Source organism: Vigna angularis, chromosome 3 (assembly GCF_016808095.1).
Source record: "Vigna angularis cultivar LongXiaoDou No.4 chromosome 3, ASM1680809v1, whole genome shotgun sequence".
Classification (NCBI taxonomy): domain Eukaryota; kingdom Viridiplantae; phylum Streptophyta; class Magnoliopsida; order Fabales; family Fabaceae; genus Vigna; species Vigna angularis.
The window spans coordinates 36,321,458-36,339,721 of record NC_068972.1 but is presented as its reverse complement, the minus strand read 5'-3'; the positions used below and the strand labels follow the sequence as shown (position 1 = coordinate 36,339,721).

At 35.3% G+C, this 18,264-nt stretch overlaps 1 protein-coding gene across 4 annotated transcripts in view; it reads right to left on the bottom strand.

The window, feature by feature from the left end:
• The window catches only part of LOC108325868 (polycomb group protein EMBRYONIC FLOWER 2), a 41,462-nt gene that overhangs the window by 693 nt on the left and 22,505 nt on the right, over positions 1 to 18,264 (bottom strand). For 3 of the 4 annotated variants that reach the window (XM_017558974.2, XM_017558977.2, XM_017558975.2), the window contains 11 exons: positions 14,545 to 14,577; positions 14,297 to 14,328; positions 8,661 to 8,713; positions 8,519 to 8,572; positions 8,379 to 8,438; positions 7,366 to 7,412; positions 7,177 to 7,286; positions 3,029 to 3,158; positions 2,278 to 2,326; positions 982 to 1,065; positions 15 to 94 (listed from right to left, as the gene is read on the bottom strand). In XM_017558974.2, coding sequence (XP_017414463.1) covers positions 15 to 94; positions 982 to 1,065; positions 2,278 to 2,326; positions 3,029 to 3,158; positions 7,177 to 7,286; positions 7,366 to 7,412; positions 8,379 to 8,438; positions 8,519 to 8,572; positions 8,661 to 8,713; positions 14,297 to 14,328; positions 14,545 to 14,577 — 732 coding nt within the window. The remainder of the gene's footprint in view (positions 1 to 14; positions 95 to 981; positions 1,066 to 2,277; positions 2,327 to 3,028; positions 3,159 to 7,176; positions 7,287 to 7,365; positions 7,413 to 8,378; positions 8,439 to 8,518; positions 8,573 to 8,660; positions 8,714 to 14,296; positions 14,329 to 14,544; positions 14,578 to 18,264) is intronic. The other variant, XM_017558976.2, reaches the window with a different exon arrangement.

The window sequence follows — 18,264 nt, the reverse complement described above, 5'->3', positions numbered from 1 at the left end:
AAACAAGGGTTTACCGATGCTTCCGAACAAACGAGTTCCACATGTGCATGAAATTCTTCTCATCCTTGCTCACGTCAACAAAATTTTCAAGCATCTGCATGGTATCAATTCCAATAATAATCTTAAATTTAAGAAAAAGAATATATTTCTTATTATTTGTCTCCTTACATGTATTGATATATATATTTACAAGAGTATATTGAATGAATAGCCTATTCTACGGAACAAATCCCTGAAATTGTGGGATTGTTATTCTGGTAATAATAGCAAGATACAGATAATATAACAAATTAAATACATGGGAATAATATCTAAAATTTCCTAAAATATATTTGACAAATAGTAAGAGCTGCAAGAGATATTTCATAATCCATGGCCATGGCTCAACCCAAACCTATGCTGATCTCTGCTGGGCCTATATGGCAGTTGGTCTTACAAATAAAGTTTATGAGAAAGAACAAAGAGGTTAAGGGTACATTTGTAGTGCTACGTAATTGGGAAAGTCTTAAGTTAGAAACTTTATAGTTGTAATACGTCCAAAGTAAAGAGTATGTGTCTCTATGTAAACATTGTATTAATATAAACAAATATAAGATCAGCTAGTATGTTACAATCAGTTTCAGTAACTTATAAAGTATATGGTATCAAACCACTCTCATCCACCTTTGAAAAGTAGCTTCCCTTACAATTGACTCCAATTTGGTCACGGTTTAATCATTGAATTGTGGATCAATTTCTTTACAAATCAAATAATTTGTTGGGTTTTAGAAAAGTCTAGCTAAAGCTCGGGTATTTGAAGTTTGAACAATTTGGAAGTACGATCATGTCTGTGGAATAAGCAGCCTCTCTTATAAAGTCATGCAGATAAGTTTTCAAAAAAAAAAAACTATAAATCGCTCTTTGGCTCCTAGCAATGAATAACTGATAGAAATCACTCTACAATAATTTTAGAAAATAAAAAAAACAATTATATAAGCATACCCTTCTATCTTCAAAATCAGCAACATCGTCGTCAACTTCATCTTCGCTATCTTTATCTGATAGAACTTGTTCAATTGTCATTGGCTTTAAGCAAAAGTAAAGAAAAATCAGCAACAAATCTATTGAGCATATGATGCCGATAGAAATAAAAACTAAATATAATTAATCCAATAATACTGGAACAGAAACTTCGTTAAGAAACGATAAATTCTTTCAACAGCAAAAAATGTTGTTCAAGCATCAAGCCACCATAGAGTCATCACCGCCAGAATCTGACATTAGAATCTAACTCAATCCAACGACCTAATTATAAGATGAGAATTACTCAACCCTTATAAACACTACTTACGTCATTTATCTACATGATACAGCATTTAACACGATCTAGGATGTAATTGAGGAAGCCCCCAAAAGAGAGCACAAAATCGGAGACCTTCTAACGAACACAACCAAAGCACAAACTAATAACCTAGCAGTAGTAATTTTAATACACCAAGCAAGTCTGTATAACTATCAATACAAATAATTCAATAGAGCTCATAATTATGCATCGTTGTTGTGTTGTAATAATATCATAACAAAAATCACGTTCACAAAGAACTGGTACCCAATTTATGATACTTTTCTAGATTGTACAAATTCAACCACCACTGATTTAAGCAGCTCACCGTTCAGCAGAATGAAAACCTTCAATTTTATTATTTTAGTGGATAATGTCAAGTTTAGATGTGTTTCAGAAAGTCAAGCAAAGCTAACCAAATTTTAAAATGTTGAAATCTGAAATCACATCTAAGCAGTTTTTACACCCCTAGTAAGTATAAAATTGTGTTTATGGTCTTTTCCTATTATTACGTTCACAGATGTTTTATGGGAATTTATTTCTGTAATAGAAAGAAATGAGAATTTAGCTACGTATTTGAGCCAACTCGACTAGCTGTTTTCTTTCCTATTTCATATTTTAGATGACTTCATATCCTCCTCCGAGATGCTCTCTCCAATATATATATATATATATATATATATATATATATATATATATATATATATATATATATATATATATATATATATATATATATATATATATATATATATATATATATATATATATATATAATAATGATAAAACACTCTCGTTTCTAAACTCCCCAGTAGAAGAGTCAGATCATATATTCAAAGAGAAGAGTCAGGTCATAGACTCCCCTTTTTAAGCTAAGTCCAATATTTTACAGCAATTAAATCGCAGGAAACAGTGATAAAAAAGTAAATAATCATAATATAAAAATAGAGGATTACCTGAGCTTTGTGAGAATGAAAAAACTGTCGTTTCCTTAATAGGGCACTGCTGAAATGTTTTCAAAATAATGTCAGATGAGTGACCATAAAGATTACATATATAAAAAACTGTTAATCATTAGTAAATGGGACATTTGATCAAATATTCCGACACTACCAATGCGAGGAAAGTCTATAAATTTCAATAAAGTCACATTCATCTCTAAACCAGTCCAGGAATCACATATGGAGAACATTAAATACATCGTAAAAATGAAATGACTATATAATGATATCAAATACATTCAACCTACAAATGTTGTTGGATTAATAAAGTAGTAAAAATCAAGATCTTGCTTATTAATTAACACAAATACATAAAAAGTATACCCAAATAATAAAATCATAAACCTGTCACATATAAGCATCCCAAATGTGACATTTTAATAAGCTAAAATAACACATAAATTAGTCATATCATTTAACATATCAAAATAATTCTAACATTGAACAAGAAATTTAGTTTAACCATTTAGCCTCATTGATCTATTAGGTTTCATCTGTATCTATAATATGTGGGTAAATTATTACATAAAAATATCATTATAATTTGCAACATAAAAAACATTTTTGTTTGGAAGGCTTTCATATCAGGAACATTTTAGCATTGCATTTACAGGATTTCCCTAGTAATTGTGCATCAAAAAGTTTCCTAATGTAATATCCCCCGTTTTGTTTTCCAAGGATAGAGAAACAAGCCTGTAGAACATACTTTCGTGAGTCAGAACACTCAATTGACAACTTCCTAGTCTTGGCAAACTGGAGCACTGATTGATCACAGTCTGATATTGACTGGACAGAGTCTCGATCAGGATGTGATCTAATAATTGTGGCAGAAATTCCTGCAATGTCACAGCAGCATGTAACATACTCCTAACACAATAACATGCTGGCAGCACTAATGCAACATCTTGGAGCAAGAACCACAACTCAAGAAATATGAAAAAATAAAACGATGACAGTATTAAGAAAAGCAATTAATAAGCCTTTTGACATAAGTATGACAAAACAGAGCCTTATTGCAAAAGTTGAAGTCTAGATTAGATAAAGATGCTCTGTTTCATGCGTTGCACAGTTTACTTTTGATTTACATACTAATTAAATTTTTAAGGCTTAATACAAATTTTAGTCCCTAATTTTGTTAGTTGTGTTCAAAGTGGTCCTCCTATTTTTGAGTTGTTCTCATGTTTTGTAAAAATGGTTTTAGTCCTTTTGGCTAACGGAGTTAAAAACACTGAAATGTCCACCTTAGCCAATGGTGAATGACTTGTCCAATTATTCATTACGTGATAAGCTCATGTCAATTGACATGTAAATGTTAAAAGTTAAAGTTATTGCCGTGGAAAAGTTAAAGTTAAGGTTAAAGGAAATTACAATTAGGTTACAAGCAATCCACCATCAAAGCTTTATTTCTAAAACACGACCCAAAGAACCTAAAAACGCAAGATCACAAATTCCAAAATCCCCAAAAGTGCAAGATCAGAATACAATTGCAGATAATCCAAACACGTGAAATCAAAAAACAAAACCACAATTCTAAAACCCTAACCCCCAAATCGCATTAACAATCTATAGAGGAGAAACAAGACACAAGAAATTCCCAAATCATAACCCTCAATCCCAAACGAAAACCCTAAAATCTCCAAATCACAATATCACGAAGAACCCTAACCATTGCGCCACCAACCTGCAGAAAACAAAAACAAAAACCCAATCCAAGGAAGGAAACCCAACATCGCAAGATCAAAATCACAAAAATAGAATCTCAATTCAGAGCCCTAATACGAACAGAACCAAAATAAGAAGGAAAGAATGATGCCAACCCAGAATCAGAGGAGAGGAAGGAGAAGGGTGTCTCCTTGCGCGACGAGGAACCCACACTGCTGGGTTTGTTCGAGAAAAAGGAAGTCCCGGAAATGGAAGCCATGAGTTTCTAAAACTCTGATTATGGTAAAGGGTAAAATACTCTTTGGAATTTGAACTAACAAAAGGAAAATTAATTAGATGACGAATTTCACCATATTCTTCAACCCCTTGCTACTTAATGAAAAACTGGAGAGGTCATTCACTATTGGGTAAGTTGAACATTATGCCTGTTAGCGTTTTTAACACCACGGACCAAAATTGGTATTAAGCCAACTTTTAACTATCACAAGAATAAGTTTGACTTATTTTTTTTTATGTTTAAAAGAACTATAATGAAAATATTCTAAAACTCTTCAAAATGACATTTAAAAAATACAAATACAATTAATTCTAACAACCTTTTACAATTATATAAAGTTATTACACTTGTTTGAATTTTCAATTTAAGATTATTAACATAATTTAGTACTTGCAAATAAATTGAGTAAATAAAGGGAAAAATTGACATTTAAATTTATTGTAGCACATTATGACAATCCTTTTGTGATATAAAAATCATATGATTTTCCTTCCATGTACTTTTATTTTATAATTTTATTAAAATGTAATTAAATCTTAGTTATATTGTCATAACTTTTTAATTATATATGACAGTAAATTATTTTACGTAGTAATTAATAATTAAAATTTATATTAAGTAATTTTAATACTTTATATTTTAATTTATATCACAATTATATTCAATGTAAACATCAAACATATCAAAGTTTTCTTAATTATTGATTAATTATTAAACACTGTCTATGGCATCATAGCCAGTCCCAAGCCCAGGTAAAGGAGGGTTGTGCCAGGTCCTCAGCAGCCAAGGAGCAAGTCACTAGTAGATTTAAACTCACGGTACACATAAAGTCACTAGTGAGGAAGAAACGGAAAAAAGTATGTTGGGTCTTCGTGATTCATGTAATTTTCCAATTAGATGACTCATACAATGTTTTTGTATGACAAAGGAATAGCACCAAATATTTCAGAACAATTCAAAGAGCGAATTAATTGGCTTAGAGAGACTGTACTATAAGGCCAGGGTGGTTTGTACAAGACAAAATTAAGGTTTAAAGGAGATAAAGGAACTTGACCAATTCCAAAATTAAGAAGGTGAGAATTTTGGAAGCAATAAATGATAATGAAAAGCTATTACTAGAAATATGTTCAGAGGCACCTAAGTCAACTATCCATGGACCTTGACCTTCCACAAATTGAGAAATACAAGTTGTTGAAACAATTGGTATCGAGGAAGATTGACCGTGATGGTTAAATTTTTCAAATATAAGTCCCAAATACTCTTGGTACTCCTCACCAAAGGATTTAGACTCTACTTTTTCAAATTTAGACACATGGGTAGAAAACCATGTAAGTGCAATGAGGACATCCACCATGAGCTCTTCGATTGCTATGATCTCCTCTTCCTCATGATGCTACCATTGTTAATGTGTCAATAACTTCAACTGGATTTTCATCTTTTAACAAGGTAGGAACATGAAGACACTTAGTGACTAAGATGTCCATTTGAAATAATCTCACCACCAACTAAAATTTGATCCAAGTACATGATCAAATTTTGTGTAGACTTCTCAAAGTTATGACCATGTATAACTTATCAAGCTTTTTTGTTAATATCCCCTCCCATGAATCATCCACAAGAAATCTCTTTTGGTTCTTCTACTGTAGCCCAAGCCTTTGCTATATGTGAGATCATATCATAATTGTTCTACACGAGAGAGGCTAGAGGAGTAGCATCAACAAGATGATGAGTGTAATTAACAAAAATATTTTGTGCCTTCTTCCAAAAAAGAAGCTTGTCTTAAAAATATGAGTATTTCTAAGACATCCTATTCAACTAACTGTCATAAAACAAGTAATTGTAAGTTTAGTTTCTGCTAGTGAGATTTGTCTCCAGTTATGTTAGAAGTCCCACATCGACTAGTGATAAAGCATTAGAGTATATAAGCGAGTGCAAACCTCACCTTACAAGCCGGTTTTGTGGGATTGAGTTAGATTTAAAGTCTCCTTTTTAACATGGTATCAGAGTCATGATTTAAAACCTATCCTAACAAGATTTGTGTTTGTTGGGCATATCATTCCAGCCACTATCGAATCGTTATTGGACCACCTGTTAATGTCTAGTCCCACACACGAGATGTATATACCTCGACGTGAGGGGAAGTGTTGGAAGTCCTACATCAACTAGTGATAAGGCTTTAGAGTATATAAGTGGGTGCAAACCTCACCTTACAAGCCGGTTTTGTGGGATTGAATTAGGCTTTAAAGTCCACTTCTTAACAAGATGGAACAACATTGACTTCCTTTTCCAAGATAAGTAGTTCTTCCAATTGAGTTTTGTTAAGGTAAAGGTAAGGAGTAGAAATATACAAGTCATTCAAGATATAAAGCCACAAACAGATTTGAGAGAGAAAAAAACCTGAAGTCATGAGGAAAGAGGCTTGATCAGTTATCTAAGTACATGGAAATAGAAGATAAAGGCAGAAACATGCCCATAAGGTCTCAACAACATGAATGGCAGTGGTCTTGTATGATTCTAACACCGGGAAGATTGAGTGTGGAACCCACACATATGGTGACAGGCTGACAAGGACCACCACATTGTGAAGATTTTGGTCATGCAACCACCAGGGTTGGGTATCACTTCTAGAGGTGTAGCTAACCTTGACTTAGTCAGACGACACAACACCAGCAGCAACACATGGTGGTTGTTGCCAACATGGCTCTAGATACCAACTTGAATTTGGATATGATTAAAAAATCAGTGAGTGTCCTGATCAGCTGATGTGTGTTTGTGTGTGTGTGTAAAGAGAAGACTACAATAGAAGGAAAAGTAATACCCTATAACACTCAAACCCTTAGACTAGATACATACACCCAAACAACAGTTTTATGAAAGCTGTACAATCCAGCAACAATCATAATTTTAACACATACCATCATCCTTCTCCAAAATATCAGTCTCTCCTGCAGGAAAGGCAGACTCTAAGCCTACTGCATTTTTAGAAGATGGGTCCTTTGGTGTCCTACGCTTAAGGGGCTTTCCACTGCATACAGACATGGTATGCCATCTGAATCTCAAAATGTCATGGAAGCTAAAAAAGAATAGTAGAGAAAATAGCTTACCAATAGAAAAATGTTTGCACTCTTGGATCAACAGTATCAGCAACAATCTGAACAAAAGATAGTGTTTGAGATCATAGAGTGCCTCTCAAACAGAAAGAGGAGGTCTAGCTCACAGCAATAAGCTGGCAGTGACTATGGTAGCAAATGTTGAAATGCATGCACGCAAATGTAAGATAAATTTAGAAACAAAGGTATCTAAAAGAAAGTTGGTGTATCAATTTATTAAGAGAAGATGACAGAAATCTAAAGTGGTTTTGTCATGTGAAGGGAAAACTGAAAGTAACCTAAATGGATTATTTGAAATCTAGTATTTTGTTAGCTCAAAAGTGAATCTCACAGGACTCAATTAATTGATCGAGTCCTATCATATTTTAAAAGGGAAAATAACAAGGAAATGAGCCAGCATTTTTATTAAACTTCTATATGAATAAAAAAATGAATAAGAGATAAATAAGGTCCAAAATCACATAGTCAATAATGTCCAAGAACAAATTCAAATGAGAGATAAATCTTCACAGGCATCTAAGAAGCATCAGTTTATAATAGACAAAGCATAATGATAGGACTCCTACTAAGGATGGGCCTGTTAATCAACATGAAACAATTATAGAGGGAGCAAGGCCCAAAATATGGAATGTTTACGTGAGAAGAAAGAAAATGGGGTTAGGAAAAGAAAGGGAAGTTAGTTAGAGAGGGGAATGACGTGTCAGGAATGGAGGGGAAGGGCAATTCTGTTATAGGAGAGAGAATAGAGAGTGTGAAGGGGATACGGAGTGGAGAGGTTTTGAGTTGGTTAGGAGGAGAATAATCCTCTGGAGGAGTCTAGGACTCTGGCTTTTTTCCTTGTGGCTGTAGAGCTTTCCGCTCAAGCATCTTTTTACTGCATAATCCTCTAAATAATACAACTTTGATATTCAGTAATTGTTTGGTTTCTATCACATAAAAAATTAGATATTATTAAATATAATATAATATGTTTATGAATAAAGTAATTGAGCAGAAACTATCCTTACCTCTGATCTCGAGATATCATTCTTCACAGTCACATTTACAGCATGACACTCATCCGATACCTACAAATTATGTACTTGGTTAGAGATGGTTCAGTACATCACTGAATAGAATGCCAACAAGAGATTTAAAGACAACTAACCCAAAATTCAAAGTTGAAGAGATCATGTGACGAGGACAAATGACATCTTAGACCCTAGAAAAGATCATGTCAGAAGCATTAGAAACATGTTTCAACATCATATAGGAAAAGTATTGATTTAAAAGAAGAAAGTAGTTTTAACCTTAAAACTAGAACATTTAACCAAACAGAATGGACAAGTGAAATCTTCGGTGACTGCAATCAAACATTATGTTCCAAGAAACACTGTAAGATACAATATTCCAGAGACATTCAAAACTAGGCATGTGACAATAAATAGGAACTATAATTGGTCACATCTAAATAATATATGATACAAAACCATAACCTAGAAGTCTTTTTTATACAAATATTTTATTGAGTGTGACTACTTGTAGAGTATGCTGTGTCAAACTTAGAGAAGATTGAGCCAAAAAAACTGTCTCCCCTCTTGCTAGAGAATTTTCATATAAATACAAATGATTACAATCTGTCAAGCTGATTTTCAGCCTACTAAATAAGCTAAACACCCATATATACATTTACTACAGCTAATTATCCTAATTAAGAGAATAACCGTTACAAATAAATATACAATTGCATATCTTTTGCCATTCATTATGTTGACATCCCCCCTCAAATTGATGCTCGTGAATCTACAAGCATCAATTTTCCAAGTAGAAAATTGTGACGCTGGCGTGGCAACGATATAGTGAAAATGTCAGCTATTTGAACAGATGTTGAGACATGTGGTAGATTGATGACTCTACGATCATACACTTCTCGGTTAGAGTGACAATCGACCTCGATGTGTTTCTTCCATTCATGGTAAACTGGATTTGCTACAATCTGTATGGCACTGGTGTTATCAACATGCAGTGGAGTGGGTTGTGCTTGAGACAATCCAAGCTCTGTAAGAAGACCACGTAGCCATATTATTTCAGAACAAGCAGCAGACATTGCGCGATATTCCGCTTCAGTGGATGACTTTGAGACTGAATCTTGTTTCTTACATTTCCATGAAATAGGAGCATTCCCTAGGAACATACACCAGCTAGTAGTTGATCTCCTAGTGTCTGGACAGCCAAGCCAATCAACATCACTATAAGCTTGGAGTTGAAGAGATGAATTACCAGAAAAAAATAAACCACGACTTGAGGTGCCAAGGAGATATTTAATGATACGTTGCAATGCTGAAAAATGGAAGTGTCGTGGAGATTGCATGAACTTACTAATAGTGTGTACATCAAAAGAAATATCAGGACGAGTGATAGTCACATAGATGAGACTACCAACTAGTTTCCGATATTGAGTGGGATCGTCATGAAGCTCTCATTCATGTCGTCTATATTTAACATTAACTTCCATTGAAGTGTCAACAGGGGTAGCATTGGTGAGTCCCGCTAGCTGGACCAAATCTTGAATATATTTATGTTGATTTATGAAAATGCCTTCAGGATGGTAATGCACCTCTAAACCCAAGAAATAATTGAGATAGCCTAACTCTTTCATGTGAAAATTTGAATACAACATTTGTTTGATTCTAGAAATAACATCTTGATCAGAACTAGTGAACACAATGTCATCCACATAAACAAGAAGTACAACGATGCCTTTAGAAGTCTATTGAAGGAAAAGTGATGGATCATACTGACTTTGATGGAAAGAAAAACCAAGAAGAGTGGAGCAAAACTTTTCAAACCAAACTCTTGGAGCCTGCTTCAATCCATATAAAGAGCATTTCAATTTGCAAACAGTATTCGGGGAGAGGGTCGACATACCACCAGGAAGTGTGATGTAAACTTCCTCCTTAAGGTCACCATGGAGGAATGCATTTTTGACATCCATTTGATGTAATGGCCAAGATTTGGATGCAGCAAGAGCAAGGATAGTGCGCATAGTGGTCATCATGGCAACTGGAGAAAAAGTCTCGTCATAGTCTAGGCCATACTCTTGCTTATTTCCAAGCACAACCAGTCGCGCCTTGTAACGGTCTATGGAGCCATCCGAACGCAGCTTTATAGAGAACACAAACTTGCTGCCTAAAGGTTTAACAAATGGGGGACATGGCACTATATCCTATGTTTGATTTTCTTCCAAGGCGAGAAGTTCACTTTCAATAGCTTTTTGCCAACATTCATTCTTCATTGCCTGTTTATAAGAAGAAGGAATAGGAATAGATGATAATGTTGTTGTCATGGAACATATATACCTTTCTGGGGGCTTACCAATGCGTGAACTGCGTTGTAAAGGAGTTGGTTCTGGTTCTGGAGTTTGTACTGGATCAGCATCCAAGGAATTTTCTTGAAGGGGCCCATGGGATTGTGCTAGGTGATGTTGAGTGGCAGTATTTTGCCTTTGATAGGTCAATAGAGGTCTAGATGATGATTGACCTGTAGAAGAATTAGAAAAGAATGGAAAAATAGAAATTGGAGAAGAGAATGAGTCATGATGGTTTGCAAAAAAATATACACTTTCTAGAAAAATGACATTTCGAGAGACTCGAATCCGATGAAGGTTAGGATCATAACATAGAAAACCCTTTTGATGAGGAGAATAGCCAAGAAAAGCACATTCAACAGATTGTGCAGTGAGCTTGGTGCGTTCTTGTGGAGGAAGATGAACATAACATGCACAACCGAACATACGAAGAGTGGAGTAATCGGGTGGGTGACCAAATAATCTAGTCAAAGGGGATTCATTACTTATGGAAGGAGATTCTGTTTATAAGATGAACTGCAGTGGAAAGGGCTTCACACCAAAACCGTGATGGCACATGCAACTCCAGCAAAAGAGTGCAGAAAACATCTAGCAAATGGCGATTTTTCCGTTTAGCTACCCTGTTTTGTTGGGGGGTTGCTGGGCATGATCTTTGAGATAAAATGCCAATGGATTGCAAGAATTCCTTAAATAAGTGTGATGTGTATTCCCCCATTATCAGAGCGAAGAATCTTGATTTTGGAGGAGAAATGGGCCTGAACATAAACATAAAAGAATTTAAAAGTGGAAAAGACTTCATCTTTTGAGCGCAGAAAATAGACCCAAGTGAAACGACTATAATCATCAATAAAAGTTAAAAATATTTGTAATGAGCATGAGACGTAACTGGTGCCACCACCCAAACATCACAATGGATGATATCAAATGGTTGTGTTTCATGCGACTGATGTGTTGGAAAAGGTAGAATTTTACTTTTGCCAAGCTTACAAGGAATGCAATCAAAATGAATATTATTAAGAGATGGGGTGTGTTTATTTCCAAGAAAGCCATATTTGAGCATGTCATGGAGTACATTGGAGTTGGGATGCCCAAGGCGCTTATGCCACACTTGGTAATCAACAATAACAGAATTACAAGAGACTAAAGGCAAAGAAAGACTTGGAGACAGCGAGAAATGGATGGGAAAAAGACGTCCAACTTTAGGCCCCTTCGTGATTATCTTCCCCAAGATTTGATCCTACACAAGACAACCAGATTGTGAGAATTGAACTCGACAATCATTGTCGACTAATTGACCAACAAAAATGAGATTACTGGTGAAACCAGGAGCAACAAAGACATTTGTTAGAAATGAAGAAATATCACTAGTTTCTGTTATAGGCAATTGATTTCCACCAATAGCTCTATATTCTGCTTCTGCGCTGGACCTTGCAACAACACTTTGTTTCTTACTTTTCAAAGATATCAGGTTGCCACCAATAGAGACACAATATCCAGAAGTAGACCTCCTATCAGAAGGGGAACCAGCCCAATCAGCATCTGAATAGCAAACGATTTTTGTATCGTTGTTAGGGCCATATAGCAAACCTTTTCCAGGTGATCCTTTAATATACTTCAGTATGCGAACAACTGCATCCCAATGGTCTTCACATGGGGAGTTTAGAAATTGACTCACCACACTAACTGCGAAGGAAATGTCAGGACGCGTAACAGTAAGATAGTTTAATTTACCAACTAATCTTCTGTACCGTTCAAGATCTGAGAAAGGCTCCCCCTGATTTGGTAGGAGTTTGATGTTAGGGTCCATAGGTGTCTCAACAGATTTACAGTTCATTAACCCTGTTTCCTCCAAGATGTCTAACGCATACTTCCTCTGAGATATGACAATACCATCATTAGATTGTGCTACTTCAATACCCAAAAAGTATCGGAGTTTGCCAAGATCTTTGGTTTGAAAATGATGACAAAGGTGTTGTTTCATCTGAGAGATGCCGAGATAGTCACTTCCTGTGAGAACAATATCATCGACATACACTATTAAGTAAATACATCCAGCACTTGAGTGGCGATAGAACACTGAATGATGCGCTTCACTGCGAGACATACCAAATTGTTGAACAACACAGCTGAATTTACCAAACCAGGCCCAAGGAGATTGTTTTAGGCCATATAAGGATTTGCGAAGACGACATACCAGACCAGATGACTCCCCTTGAGCAACAAAGCCAGGCGGTTGCTCCATATAAATTTCTTCATGCAAATCACCATTTAGGAAAGCATTTTTGACATCAAGTTGGTAAAGAGGCCATTGTTGAAGAGCAGCCATGGCAATGAATAGGCGAACAGAGGTCATTTTTGCCACTGGAGAAAAAGTATCACCATAATCCAAACCAAAAATCTGTGTGTAGCCTTTGGCAACCAGTCGAGCTTTCAGATGATCAATTGTGCCATCAGGGCCAACCTTGATAGCATACACCCACCTGCAACCAACAACAGACTTTCCAGATGGTAATTGGACAAGCTCCCAAGTTCCACTTTTCTGTAAAGCACTTAATTCATCCAGCATAGCTTGACGCCAGCCAGGATGAGTTAAGGCATCACCCACAGATTTAGGAATTGACACAGAAGAAATGGATGAGAGACAAGTGTAAAAAGATGGAGATAATCTTGTAAGGGCAAAGATTCAGGACAATGTTCGAATCAACGAAACCAAGGATCCAGGCGATGACTTGAGCAACTGTCTTTTGGTCTTTGTTAGGGGCAGGAGTGCTGCCATCAACATGACCCCACAAGTCTTTTCAGGTGACAAAGATCTGGAATTGGAATGCCCAAGTTGAGTAGTTTTTTCATTAAGACGAACGAATAAGACATCATATTTTTCAGAAGCCATGGAGCTAGGGAAATAAGAAACGAGAAAAAAAATAACCAAGAAGAATCGTGAAGCAGGATCGTGAATCTAGGACGAGGCTGAAAAAAACACAAACAAGGTTTTGGGATCGTAACCTAGACTAATACCATGTCAAACTTAGAGAAGATTGAGCCAAAAAAACTGTCTCCCCTCTTGTTGGAGAATTTTCATATAAATACAAATGATTACAATCTGTCAAACTGATTTTCAGCCCACTAAATAAGCTAAACTGCCATATATACATTTACTACAACTAATTATTCTAATTAAGAGAATAACCGTTACAAATAAATATACAATTGCATATCTTTTGCCATTCATTCTGTTGACATGCCGTATACAAACAATTTAATAATAAATAAACGTAGTATGGGATGTTCTAACTAATGGGCTACCCATGAAATGACTCTGAAATCTTACTACCATGTTAGGAATGATAGATATCCTTTCATCATTTTGAAGTAGAGCGCTGTGGATCTTTTCTTTATCTACATATTTAATTACATTTATTCCCTCATTATGATCACCTTACATAGCCCTCTATATCTCCACCCTCTATTTTTCTCTCTTTCAACAATTTTCAAATGATCACAAAAAATACATTAATAACTCCATAAAGAAAAGAAAGCAATCACATTTTAAAATGAGAGACAAAACAATATTTACATTACCTTCTGTCCTCTGTAACTTATTATTGTAATACCTGAAATATTTTTAATTAAAAAAAAGCTCATTAAGAAAAATAATACATGAATAATCAATTTTTTCTAACAACAAAGGAAACATGGTGTTCAGAAAATAAAAATAGTTCTCAAATCCCTAAGCACATCAACCAAAACAACCCCCTTTAGAGGCAGTCCATGATCATAATAAACTCATACAAATCAAATAAGAGCACTGACAAGTTAAAAAGTGATACCTGTAATTAAACATGACATTTCCTTCCCTCAATCTGGACAACAGAAATAGCTTGTAGTTAAAATGTGCACCAGATTTATTTAATAGAAATTAAACAACATTGTCATTACTTCTCTTTGTTGTTTTAAAATGAGTACAAGGTATTCTTTTTTTTCTTTTGGCAATAAAATAAGTATAAAATATTCTCTTAAACAAAGCAACAGAGGAGAACAAACAGTGATGGACAACAACTCATAAAAGCTACCCAGATCTGCATGCCCACCAATGATACTAAAATTGTTGTAAAACAGTAGTAGGATGCTGGAATTAATTATTCTCTCATTCATGCTTTTGAAACAATACATAGGTGTTTAAAAAGAAACAAACTATTGCCTAATTAAGGTAAAAAATCTCCTGAAATAAAGTCTAAATCAGGAGATATCTACCCAATAATACCTGATCTTAATAAAAGGAAATCTGCCCAATAATTACAAATCCTAATCCTTTAATTTTAGGGATTACACATAATTGCAGGATTACACATAATTGCTATATTAATTGTGCAATAAATTCACATATTCTTACACCCCCTCTCAAGTTGAGGAATAGATATTGGTCATTCTCAGCTTGCTTATAGATATTTTGTTAACCCATCAGCTACTTGTTGCCTGTATGGGACATACGCCATGCATAATAGACCTTCGTCTACTTTTTCTTTGATGAAGTGTCTATCTATTTCAACGTGTTTTGTCCGGTCATGTTGAACCGGATTATGTGCAATTTCTATTGCTGATTTATTATCACAGTACAGTTTCATGGGACCCTTCAAAACAACTTTCAAATCATCCAGAATAATTTTTATCCATAATAATTCACATATTCCTTGAGCAAGTGCTCTGAACTCTGATTCAGCTGATGATCTAGACACTATATTCTGTTTTTTACTTCTCCAAGTTACTAAATTTCCACCCAGGAAAGTACAATATCCAGTAGTCGATCTTCTATCAATTAGAGATCCTGCATAGTCTGCAACGGTGTAGGCTTCAAGGTTCAATTTTTCATTCTTCTTGAATAGGATTCCCTTTCCGGGAGTGCCTTTTAAGTAATGTAGAATCCTGTAGGCAGCTTGAAGGTGAGACTCCTTTGGTTCATGCATAAACTGACTTATTACACTTACCGAATGGGCAATATCTGGTCGGGTATGCGCCAAATATATTAATTTTCCAACCAGCCTCTGGTACATCCTTTTTTCTACTTATGGTTCATCTCCAGATTTACTCAGTTTGTGATTGGGGTCCATTGGAGTTGTTGCTGGTCTGCATCCAATAGTCTTTGTCTCAGCCAACAAATCGGTTATGTATTTTTGTTGGGATATAAAGATTCCTTGGGTAGTTTTCCAAGCTCTTTGAGATCAAATTCTTGGACTAGTCTTTGTTTCAATTTTTCCTTTTCTTTTTCATCATTCCCAGTTACTATAATATCATCCACATACACCAAAAGAACTGTTACCTTCCCCTTTTCTGAATGTTTTACGAACGTGTGGTCTCCTTGGCTTTGTTTGTAGCCAAATCCCTTCATAACTTTTGAGAACCTCCCAAATCATGCTCTAGGAGATTGTTTAAGTCCTTATAGTGCCTTCTTAAGTCTGCACACCTTATTTTGTCTATCTCCTTCAACCCCTGTGGGATATTCATGTAGATTTCTTCCTCTAGGTCTCCATGCAGAAAGGCATTTTTAACATCATACTGTAGTAGTTTCCAATCAAAATGAGCAGCTAAGGATAGAAGAATCCTTAGAGTATTCATTTTAGCAACTGGTGCAAATGTCTCTTCATAGTCTATTCCATATGCTTGAGTGTATCCTTTGGCCACCAATCTTGCTTTGTATCGTTCAAGTGACCCATCAGCATTATATTTTACTGTGAATATCCACTTACAGTCAACAATATTCTTTTCTTTGGGTTTATCCACAATTTCCCAAGTGTTATTCTTCTCTAATGCTGTCATTTCCACTTGCATAGCATCTCTCCACTCTTTCTTTGCTAGTGCTTCAGTAATATTATTTGGTATAACCACAGAATTCAAGTTTACTATAAAGCTTTTATGGCTAGCTGATAATCTATCATAAGAAACATAATTTGAGAGAGGATACAGAGGTTTTTTTAGTGCAATTTCTAGTACCTTTTCGGATGGCTATTGGAAGGTCAATTTCATTTTCTGGTTCAGGTATTTCTTCATTTTCTAGTGCAGAACTTGGATTGGATTCATGGACTTGCATCATCTCTGGAATTTGCTTTCTCCTGGGGTAAACCTTGTTAAATCTCGGAGGATTGTCAGCTTCTATTCGAGTTGCTTCAATGGGGAAATCTGTATCCATAGCTTCTGATCCTCGTTCAGAATTATGTTGTATAGTTGGAGGCTCAGATCTGTTGGTTGTGATATATGGCAGAGTTAAGAAGTCAGTATTTTCATGAGGGTCTTCTAGACATTGTTCTGTAGGATTGGTTTTGTTAAAAAAAGGTTTAGTTTCAAGAAAAGTAACATCAGCTGAGATATACCATTTTTTAATGATAGGATCATAACATTTATACCCTTTTTGTGTGGCTGAATATCCTAAAAAAATACATTTAACAGCCCTGGGATCCAGTTTATCTCTAGCTTGAACAGGGACATGTGCAAAGGTTGTACATCCAAATATTCTAGGAATCAGTCCATTTGATTTCTTAAAGTGAGGAAAGAAATTATTTAGGACTTCTATTGGACTCTTATTACTTAGGCCATGAGAGGGAAGTCTATTAATAAGATATGATGCAGTAAGAACAGATTCTCCCCAATAATTTTTTGGAACATTCCCTTGAAAAAGAAGAGCCCGAGTTATATTGAATAAATGCCCACTTTTCCTTTCTGCCACTCCATTTTGTTGTGGGGGTATAAACACATGAAGAGTCATGGACGATCCCATTAGATTGGAAATATGAGGATATGGTTTGGTTGAAATAATCTCTAGCATTATCGCTCCTAAGCCTTTTAATATTAACTCCAAATTGAGTTCTAATCATTGAGTGAAATATGGGAATGATAATGCTGACATCAGATTTTTGTTTAAGCAAATAGAGCCAAGTAACCCTAGTGCAATCATCAATAAATGTTACAAACCAGCGGGCCCCAGAAATATTTGGTACTGTAGACAGTCCCCATATATCACTATGAATCAATTGAAAAGGTTGAGAGCTTCTATTATTGCTGTTGGGAAAAAAAGCACGAGTATGCTTCGCTAACTCACAAGTTTCACAATGAAGTTTTGAGATATCTAAGTTTTCATACAAATGAGGAAACATAAACTGTAGCACCTTAAATGATGGATGTCCTAGACGATAGTGATACAACCATAGTTCATCCTTATTTGTTATACTGTGAAGGGATTTTGCTTGGTTGGTTTGGGATTCTTGAGATACTTCTAAGTAGTAAAGACCATCTTTTTCTTTAGCAAGTCCAATCCTCCTCCCCGAGTCCTGTTGCTGAAAAACACATAGAGATGGAGAAAACATTGCAGAACAATTGAGATCAGAGGTTAGTTTCTTGATGGAGAGAAGACTGGCTGAGAGTTTGGGAACATGGAGAACATTTTTAAGCATAAGGTTGGGGTTTACTTGGATATTACCATATCCTGCATCAGTAGCTCTTGACCCATTTGCAACAATAATTTTTCTATTACTTGGTGAGGGTGTATAAGAATGAAACAA